The 10,000-nt window shown below is 55.5% G+C and overlaps 1 protein-coding gene across 2 annotated transcripts in view; it reads right to left on the reverse strand.

The window, feature by feature from the left end:
• Positions 1-8,474, reverse strand: part of LOC113817571 (serine/threonine-protein kinase tousled-like 2) — a 124,326-nt gene extending 115,852 nt beyond the window's left edge. Inside the window, exon 1 of one of the 2 annotated variants that reach the window (XM_070116339.1) lies at positions 7,971-8,474. In XM_070116339.1, coding sequence (XP_069972440.1) covers positions 7,971-7,977 — 7 coding nt within the window. In that variant the 5' untranslated portion in view covers positions 7,978-8,474. The remainder of the gene's footprint in view (positions 1-7,970) is intronic. The other variant, XM_070116343.1, reaches the window with a different exon arrangement.
• Between the last annotated feature and the right edge of the window lie 1,526 nt (positions 8,475-10,000).

Raw genomic sequence — 10,000 nt, forward strand, 5'->3', positions numbered from 1 at the left:
GGAGGTGAGGAGGAGGAGGAGAGGAGGAGAGGAGGCGACGACCCACCAGCGAAGGAACGGAAGGCGCTGGGTGCCGGGGAAGCAAGGAGAGCTTCGTGACGTCATCGTGGGGGAAGAAGGAGAGCTTCGTGACGTCATTGTGGGGAAGGAAGGAGAGCTTCGTGACGTCACTGTGGGGAAAGCAAGGAGATCTTCGTGACGTCATCGTGGGGAAGGAAGGAGAGCTTCGTGACGTCATCGTGGGGAAAGACGCTTGGTAGTGTGAGAGGAGGGTGGGGGGTGGAGGAGGGGGAGGAGGAGGAAGGTAGGGGTGGTGGTGGTGGAGGAGGAGGGAGGAGGAGAAGGAGGAGTGTGGTGGAGGAGGAGGAGGAGAAGGAGGAGTGTGGTGGAGGAGGAGGAGGAGGGTGGGGTGGAGAGGAGGGAGGAGGGTGGGGTGGATGGGGAGAGGAGGAGGGTGGGGTGGAGGAGGAGGGAGGGTGGGGGTGGAGGGGAGGAGGAGGTTGGGGAGGTGAAGGAGGGTGAGGTGGGAGAGGGAGAGGGTGGGGTTGGGGAAAGGGAGTCTACAGGTGCTCACGTTGGAGGAAAGGAGGAAAAGAGAAGAGCGTATGTGATGGAGTGTTTTGTTGGCGTTAAGTGGGGATGAGGGGAGGGAGGGAGGGAGGGAGGGAGGGAATGGGGGTAGGGGGAAAGGGGAAAGGGAGGGAGGGAGGGAGGGAGAGAGGGAGGGAAAGGAGGGAATGGGGGAAGGGGAAAGGGAGGGAGGGAGGGAGGGAGGAAAAGGAGGGAAGGGGAAGGGAGAGACAGGAGGAGGTGGGGGCGTGGTGTCGACGGGGAAGTGGTTGAGACAAGAGAAGTGCCGAGGCAGGGAGGGGAGGGGTATGGGGAGGGTAGTCGCTGAAGCACTAGGTGGAAGGGGGGGAGGGGCTGGAGTTGCTGAAGCGGGGGAGGAGTGGGGGAGGGGGTGCCAAAGGAGGGGTTAGGAGGGTAGGGGTGCCTAAGAGGGGGTAGGAGGGGAGGGGCGCGAAGGAGGGTGTCGTATGGGGAGGCGGTGGCCGCTCGGGGAGGGAGGGGGTCCCAAGGGGGGCGGGGGACGCCCTCCGGAGGGGCCGAGGCGGCGCCCCACCCTGTCCGCGTGGTGGCGGTCGTGTGCAGCGGTGATGAGTACAACACCTTTACCCGCACCGCCGCGACGGAGACTAATAAACAATATATACAGCTACGGAAGCCAGCGGCGCCCCCCCCCCTCGTGGCTCCCCCCGTGGCTCCCTCCGTGGCTCCCCCCGGCGGCGTCTCGGCCCTCCGACGGATCCCTCTCTCCTCCCTCCGCAGAAGCCGGCCGACGCCTGCGATGAGCCGCTGAGGACCGGCGGCCGTCGCGCGCGCGGCTCCGGCAGCGGCTGTAACCGTAGAAGCCGAGCAGGTGCAGCGGCAGAAGGAGGCCGTCGCCGCCTACGCCCGGCATGTCCCGGGCTGCGAGTGACGTAAGCATCGGAGGAACGCTTTTACATAACGAAATCCCTATACCATGCGGGCGTTCCGTGGCATCGAGAGGCTGTGTTCCCTCATGACATGGCACCCCTCCCTTCCCCTCCCAGCCCCCTGCCCCTCGTCCCCTTCCCCTCCCCCCTCTCACCCCTTCCCCTCCCCTTCCCCTCCACCGTCCCTGGCCCTTCACACGCAAATGCGGTATTTTGAGGAGGGGACATATGCGGACGACGCACGCCTGGTAGTAATAACAACAGATCCTGAGGCGCCTTGCTTTCATTATCACACAGATTGGGCATCAGCGCTCAGGAGGATGCGAGGTGAGGTGGACGGAGAGAGAGAGAGAGAGAGAGAGAGAGAGAGAGAGAGAGAGAGAGGGAGGGAGGGAGGGAGGGAGGGAGGGAGAGAGAGAGAGAGAGAGAGAGAGAGAGAGAGAGAGAGAGAGAGAGAGAGAGAGAGAGAGAGAGAGAGAGAGAGAGAGAGACAAAGAGACAAAGAGACAAAGAGACAAAGAGAAAGAGACAAAGAGACAGAGAGATAGACAGACATAGACAGAGAGACAGAGAGACAGACAGACAGACATAGACAGACAGACAGACAGACATAGACAAAGAGAAAGAGAGAAAGAGAAAGACATTCTTAATAAGCACATAAGTGCTCGTCTCCCTTCTTCCTGCTTTTTCTCTCAGAAACAAGTATCCGCAGCCGTATGCTCAGCGGTGCACAGCTGTCCCAAGAACAACACACTTCGCAACATAGTAATACACACACAAACGACTACCGTGTGATACTGGGTTGTGCATGTGCGTGCCAACATTATGCAGAGGACCGTGCATGTGTCCAAAAACCCCGAGATACATCAACAGCGGCGTCAGAAAATGTAGTGTATCTGAAAACGACATTTAGGGCCAAAAAAAATTCATCAAATTCGAAAAATCAAACAAATTCGCGGTGTCTCCCTCACTCCACCGCCCATGCCGAGTGCTGGTACACTCCCTCCCAGCCCGGTGTAGGCGGCGAGAGTACACATACTACCACGTCTACGGTAATGTGGCAGAGAGGACTAATGATCCACTGCATGGCTGGTGGATGGTGCCTGACTCCGGTCGATATCAATGGAGCTCTTGTGGCAAAACCACCTTCGCTTTTACAACCTCAGCTGATAAGATGACAGTGGGATGATCAGGGTCGTTGTCTACTACAGGGCACCCAGGGCACAAAGCGAAAACCCAGGGTGACTGCGAGGGAGGGAGGGAGGGAGGGAGGGAGGGAAGGAGGGAGGAAGGGAGCGGAGGGAGGGAGGGAGGGAGGGAGAGAGTGGGGAGAGAGAGAGAGAGAGTGGGAGAGAGAGAGAGTGGGGAGAGAGAGAGAGAGAGAGAGAGAGAGAGAGAGAGAGAGAGAGAGAGAGAGAGAGGGAGGGAGGGGGGGAGGGAGGGAGGGAGGGAGGGAGGGAGGGAGGGAGGAAGGGAGGGAGGTTTAGAAGGAGAGAGATAAATTGAAGGGAGAGAGGAAGTGGGAAAGGGAGAGGGGGACGAAAGAGAGTTAGAGGGGGAGAAGAAGAAGAAGAAAGAAGAAGAGAGAGAGAGAGAGAGAGAGAGAGAGAGAGAGAGAGAGAGAGAGAGAGAGAGAGAGAGAGAGAGAGAGAGAGAGAGAGTGGAGAGAGAGTGGAGAGAGAGTGGAGAGAGAGACAGAGAGAGAGAGAGAGAGAGAGAGAGAGAGAGAGAGAGACAGAGAGAGAGAGAGAGAGAGAGAGAGAGAGAGAGAGAGAGAGAGAGAGAGAGGAGTAAGAGGGGGAAGGGATGGAGGGTGAGGGAGAAAGAGGGATAGAGGGAGGGATGAAGAGAGAGGAAGAGGGAGAGATAGATAAGACAGATGAGCAGCTAGTTAGATCAAGAGAGAGAGAAAGCCAGAAGAGAAACAACCAGACACAGACACAGGCAGACACACACACACAGACAGACCGAGAGATAGAGAGAAAGAGAGAGAGTAGAGAGAGAGAGAGAGAGAGAGAGAAAGAGAGAGAGAGTAGAGAGAGTAGAGAGAGAGAGAGAGCGAGACAATGCGGACAACCTAACCTAACCCAACCCAGCCGATTTTGCCCGTGGTCCCCAACCTTCCGCTATAACCAATGCTCGCTGCGTTCTCCCACTCGCGGAGATGCGGTTGCTCCCTCCTTCTGAGTGATCCCCCCCCCCCTCAACCCCCTGCGGAGAAAAGAGAGCTGCCAAGCCTGCCGGAGACGCTGTAGAAGGGAGCTCTCTCGAGGTGAGACGGCGGGGGCGCAGTGGTGGTCGTAGGCGCCGTGGCATTAACCGGAGGGAAGGAAAGCATGACAGGCTGAGGAAAAAGTTCGGGGTGTGAAAAAAGGCGGTTTTTAAATGCCCGCACAATGGTGTAATGGTTTATTACGTCACTGTAATGGCGTCATGTATGAGGCAGGAGAGGAGGTGGAAGAGGAGGAGGAGGAAGAGGTGGTGGAGGAGAAGGAGGAGGAGGAGGAAAGTGGGAGGGAGAGAGAGAGGAGGAGGAGGAAGAAGTGGTGGTGGTAGTGGGTGAGGTGGAGGAGGAGGAGGAGGAGGAAGAGGAGGAGGAGGAGGAGGGAGGAAGAGAAGGAGAAAGAGGAGGAGGAGGAGGGAGGAGGAGGGAGGAAGAGGAGGAGGAGGAGGGGGAGGAGGGAGGAGGGAGGGAGGAGGAGGAGGAGGAGGAGGAGGAGGAGGAGGAGGAAGTGGTGGTGGTGGTAGTGGAGGAGGAGGAGGAGGAGAGAGGAGGAGGAGGAGGAGGAGGAGGAGGAGGAGGAGGAGGAGGAGGAGGAGGAGAAGCAGGAGAAAGAAGAAGAGAAGGGGAGGGAGAAGGGGAGGTGGAAAGGCAAGAGAAAGGAAGGGGAAGCGGAGGGGGTGGGAGGAGAGAAAGAGAGAGAGGGAGAGTGGTTGGGAGACGGAGAAGGAAAGGGAGGAGGGGAGAGGGGAAGAAGTGAAAGGTGGCAGTGGAAAGGAGGACGTAGAAAAGGAGGAAAAAGAGAAGGAGGAGGAGGAGGAAGATGATGATGTGGAGGAGGAGGAGGAGGAGGAGGAGGAGAAGGAGGAGGAGTAGGAGGAGGCGGAAGATGATGATGATGTGGAGGAGGAAGAAGAGGAGAAGGAAGAGCAGAAAGAGGAGAAGGAGGAGGAAGAAAAGGACAAAGAGGGAGCAGAGGTAAAGAGGAGTGGGAGCGGCAGCAGGAGAAGGATGTGAGTGAAGGGGAGAATAAGAAAATAAAATAAAAACATGATAAAAAAGACAAATAACAAAAAACCGCAATCAAACACACACACCCAAGGACACGCGGCGAAACACAGTCACCCATAAAAATAAATAAATAAACAAATGATGGAAAATAACATGGGTAGCCGAGACATCCACGGCGGCGGAGTGAAAGCCGTGTTGCTGTTGGGGAGTTACACACACACACACACACACACACACACACACACACACACACACACACACACACACACACATACACACACTCACGCGCACACTCAGACGGACAGACGGGCGCGCAGACACACACACACACACACACACACACACACACACACACACACACACACACACACACACACACACACACACACACACACACACACACACACTCACGCGCACACTCAGACGGACAGACGGGCGCGCAGACACACACACACACACATACGGCGAGGATCTGTCTGCCTTCCCTACCCCTCCCCTCCCTCCCTTCCCTTCCCCCTCCTCCCCACCTTTCCCAAACCAAATTCTGTACCTCGACCCTCCTCCTCCTCTTCCCTTCCACTCCGTGTCTCTTTCCTTCTTTCTTTCTCTCTCTCTCTCTCTCTCTCTCTCTCTCTCTCTCTCTCTCTCTCTCTCTCTCTCTCTCTCTCTCTCTCTCTCTCTTCTTCCTTGCCTCTTCTCCCCTCTGGATCCATCCCCCACCCCTCCTTCCCCTCCCGACTCCCCCTCTCTCCTGCCTTCTAGCCCTCCTGGGTCCCCTACCCCCCGCCCCTGCTGCCTTAACCTCCTGGCCCCTACTCCTCCTCCCGTCCCCCTCTCCCCTGCCTCCTCTCCCTCCTCTCCCCTACCCCACCTCTCACGTCGACTCCTCCCTCCTCTCTCCCCTCTCCCCCTCCTCTTTACCCCTCTGCCCCTTCCTCCCCTCCGAGCCCTCTCTCCTCCCCTTCGCCTCATAGCCCCTACCCCTCTCTCCCTCTCCCCCTCTCTCCTCCCTTTTGCCTCATAGCCCCTACCGCTCTCCCCCTCCTCCCCTTCTCTCCTCCCCTTCGCCTCATAGACCCTCCCCCTCCTCCCCCTCTCTCCTCCCCTTCGCCTCATAGCCCCTCCTCCCCTCCCCCTACCCCCTCCCCATCCTGTGGTTCCCAGCTCTCTAGTTAGTTCGTTGTTAGAGCAGCTCCCACTGTCCTTTGTCCTCCATCTTTTGCTCTAAGCGGATTCTTAAGGTTATATGCGGACTATTTTCCCGATATTTCTTTCTTCCTTTCTTTCTTTCTTTCTTTCTCACTCTTCTCTTCTCTCTCGGTTCGTCTGGGTCTATATGTAAGCTAGACGTGTATTTTGTGTGTGTGTGTGTGTGTGTGTGTGTGTGTGTGTGTGTGTGTGTGTGTGTGTGTGTGTGTGTGTGTGTGTGTGTGTGTGTGTGTGTGTGTGTGCGCGCGCGAGATTTAATTGTGTGTATCTCTGTCGGTTTGTTTATCCGACCGTCACTCAGTCTCGCTGCCTTTCTTTCTTTCTTTTTTCCTCATATCCCACTACAGTACACACACACACACACACACACACACACACACACACACACACACACACACACACACACACACACACACACACACACATGCATACATATACATATATACATATATACATATACATACATATATATATATATATATATATATATATATATATATATATAATACGTCATCACACATATGCATAACCTTTCAACCGTTAACAGGGACCAGTTTCCACCTAGCGCCCACCTTTCCCTCTAGACCCACAGCCTCCCCGACAGCCCCTGACTAGGTCCCTCCCTCCCTCCCTCCCTCCCCTCCCTCCCCCTCCCCCTCCCCCCTCCGTCCTCCTCCGCCTCTCTGCCTCACATTTCTATCTGTCTTTCACATTGCTTTATTCATCCTTCTCTTCGTCTAGTTTTATGGGCGAGCGACGTAATTTCTTTGCAATTTCGTTCACGTTTCCATGCCGAGTATCTTTTCCTTTATCTGTGACGTTTGCATTCGTCATCAACATACTTCTCGACAATTCCTTATATGGGAATAATTTCAGGGGTAACTCAACCAAGCAGGTGGACTGCTTTGTCTTTTGCCGTTTTTTGCCCTCAATTTCCTAACGTTTTCTTTCAGCCGTGTTAGCCTAATCTCTCTACAGATGCCAATATAAATACTTTCCATTCTGTAGCCCAAACACAGCCTATTTCGCAACGCACATCCTTATAATCTGCATTAATTGTCCTCGTAATGAAGCACGAATTCGCTTTCCTATATTTAAAAGCGGCGCACTCTGTCTCCCTTGAAGGGCGTCTCTTACTTTTAAGAAAGCGAAATATATTGCGTAGCGTTATCTACACTCTTATGAAGAAAGTTTGTGCATTACCATTTCCTGCGAGATTAATGTCGTTTAAATAGAGGAGTGGAAGAAAGGTAGAACCATAAACCGAGGGAAAGAAGGGAGAGAGAGAGAGAGAGAAGAGAGGACGGTGGGAAGGAGGGAATTAAAAAAAAAAAAAAGTGAAGGATCGAGTGTGAGAAGAAAGGTGGAAAGAGGAGAGGGCAGGGAAGAAAGGGATAGAGCAGCAGGGAGGAGGAAAGGGAAGAGGAGGGGGGAGGAGAATAGGAGGAGGGGGAGGAATGGTGGGGGAGAGAGGGAGCAATGGGGAGAGGGCGAGAGGGGGAGAGGGAGCAATGGGGAGAGGAGGGGGAGGGGCGAGGGGGGAGAGGGAGTGCAGAGACCTTGGCCCGACACATCGAGGTACTTGATATCTGTGTCATGCACTTGGATGCTCTCAAACGCCTCTAACATCTCGGCATTCTTCTATGTGCACATATCGACGGACGGGAAACCTAGAGGCATCCGTTAAAAGAAAGCAAGAGGCCAAGGGCGGCGAGGAGGAGCAACAGGAAAGAGCAAAACACGAGAGCGGCGTCGGGCTGTCACACACGACGGTGAATGAGCCCGAAGTCGCACCACTTCCCTCCCGTAATATCACATTTTCCCCTCCCTTCTCCTTCGCCTCTTTCTCCTCAATACGTCCCCCCTCCTAGCTCCCTACGCTCGAAGCAAGTCACAACAGCCTTTTTCCCCTTTGCCCCTTCCCTATTCGGAAGGAGAAACGCGCACGAACAAACGAAGAGGCAAAGAAAAAAGTAACAAAAAATTGGTGCTGGTCTGTGTACGTGTTCGGATCCCCGGGTCACAACACACCCTGCTGTTTCGCGCCTTACCTGACATGATAGAAGGTGTTCCTGGACGACAAAGGAAGATCTAGCTTGCATTTATACATCACAGCGTAAAATCCATGGTAAAATTTCACAGAGAAGGGATCTTGGTGGATAAAACTTGACTGTTTTGGGTCAGCTAAGTGGGGGTCTCTAGCAGACCTCCCGCTGCACTACCGCCATCGCCTGCGTACATCGGTTGAATTTCACCTTGTTTTCTTGCTCAGATCCAACTTTTACACATTTCCACTGCACAGAATCCACAGTATATAAGCGTAGCTTGAATATCTGTGGCAAAGCAACACTGGCAAAGGCGTAACGGCCGAGAACACACGACGAAAACTGTGGGTTGCACTGTTCTCCCGGGCGGCCTGAGGACAGCGCAACGAGGCTTACACAGATTCCGACGTGCTACTCTTTAACGCGGGGCCGGCTAGTCAGCGACGCCCAGCACCTCCCACACGCACACACGTACACGCACACGCACACGCACGCACACGCAAATTGTCCTGGCAAGTCTACGGGTGAGCACCTTAGACCCCTCGAGTCGGCCTTCGAGTCCAGGGACAGAAAATGTTCACAGGGTAGACTCCAATAAACAGACGGCTCCCCCACGCCTGACTCGCGGAGGGAAAAAGGTGATACACTAATAAACTGATCATTTGGCCATGTGATGACGGTGAAGATGAAATGGATGCAGGGAGGAGGCCATGGCTGCTCCCTCACCCGCCGGGTGCAACCCTTAGCTGACGTCCATTTTTTTTCTTTTGGAGGGGGGGGGGGAGGTAATATGTATCATTCTATTTTCTTTTCTCATTCTCATTGTCTCTTGATTTCTCTCTCTCTCGCTTACTCCCCCCCCCTCCCTCCCTCCCTCCCTTTCTTTCTGTGCGCGTGTCTCCTCCCTTCCTGTCTTCCTCCCTTCCCTTTCCCCCCTAATCCTCCATTCTCTCTCTCTCTCTCTCTCTCTCTCTCTCTCTCTCTCTCTCTCTCTCTCTCTCTCTCTCTCTCTCTCTCTCTCTCTCTCTCTCTCTCTCTCCAGCTACCCCTCTTATCCTCTCCATCCAACCCTCCGCTCCGTCACACCTCCCCCTCTCCCTCCCTCCATCCCTCCCCTCCCTTCCCTCCCTTCCTCACCCCTTCACCCTCTCTCCGCCCTTCACTTCCTCATTCCTTCACCCTCCCTCACACCATCCTCTCCCTCCCTCTCTCTCACCCTCTCCCTCTCTCTCTCTCACCCTCTCCCTCCCTTTCTCTCTCACCCTATCCTTCCTTTTCCTTCCTTCATTATCCATAGTTCTCCCTCCTCCCTCTCCTTACCTTGGCCTCCCTCTCTCCCTCACCCCCTCACCCCCCACAAAGCATTCACTCTTCCTCTATTACTCACCCTCCCCCTCCCCTCACCCTCCACCACCTTCCTCATCCACTTATCCTTTTCTCTCCCCCTCCCTCCCTCCCTCCCCCCTCATTCCCTCACCCTCTCTCCCTCCCTCTCCCCTTGTTCCCTCACCCTCTCTCCCTCCCTCTCTCCCTCCCCCTCGTTCCGTCACCCTCCCTCCCTCCCTCCCTCCCCCTCCCTCCCCCTCATTCCCTCACCCTCCTCCCTCTCCCTCCCACCATCCGTTCCCCCTCCCCTTCTTCCTCCCTCCCCTCTCCTCTACCTCTCCATCCTCCCTCCTCTTCCCTCCCCTTCTCACACTATCCCTCCTCCCTCTCCTCCTCTCACTCTTCCCTACCCTCTTCCTCCTCCCTCCCTCCCCATCCATTCTAGCCTCCCTTTGTACCCTCCCTTCCTCTTCCCCACACCCTCCTGCCTCGATCCCTCCCCCTCTTTCACTCTCCCTTTCCCCACCCTCCCTCCTACTTTCACCCTCCCCCTTTCTCTTCCTCCCTCCCTCGCATCTCCACCCTCCCCCTGCTCACTTCTTCCTCCCCTCCCCCCTCCTCCCGCCCCATCCTTCCCACCCTCACCCTACCATTCTCTTCCACCTTTCTCCCTCCTACCCTCCACCTCCCCTCCCCTGCCCTCCTCCCTC

Source organism: Penaeus vannamei, chromosome 38 (assembly GCF_042767895.1).
Source record: "Penaeus vannamei isolate JL-2024 chromosome 38, ASM4276789v1, whole genome shotgun sequence".
NCBI classification, from domain to species: domain Eukaryota; kingdom Metazoa; phylum Arthropoda; class Malacostraca; order Decapoda; family Penaeidae; genus Penaeus; species Penaeus vannamei.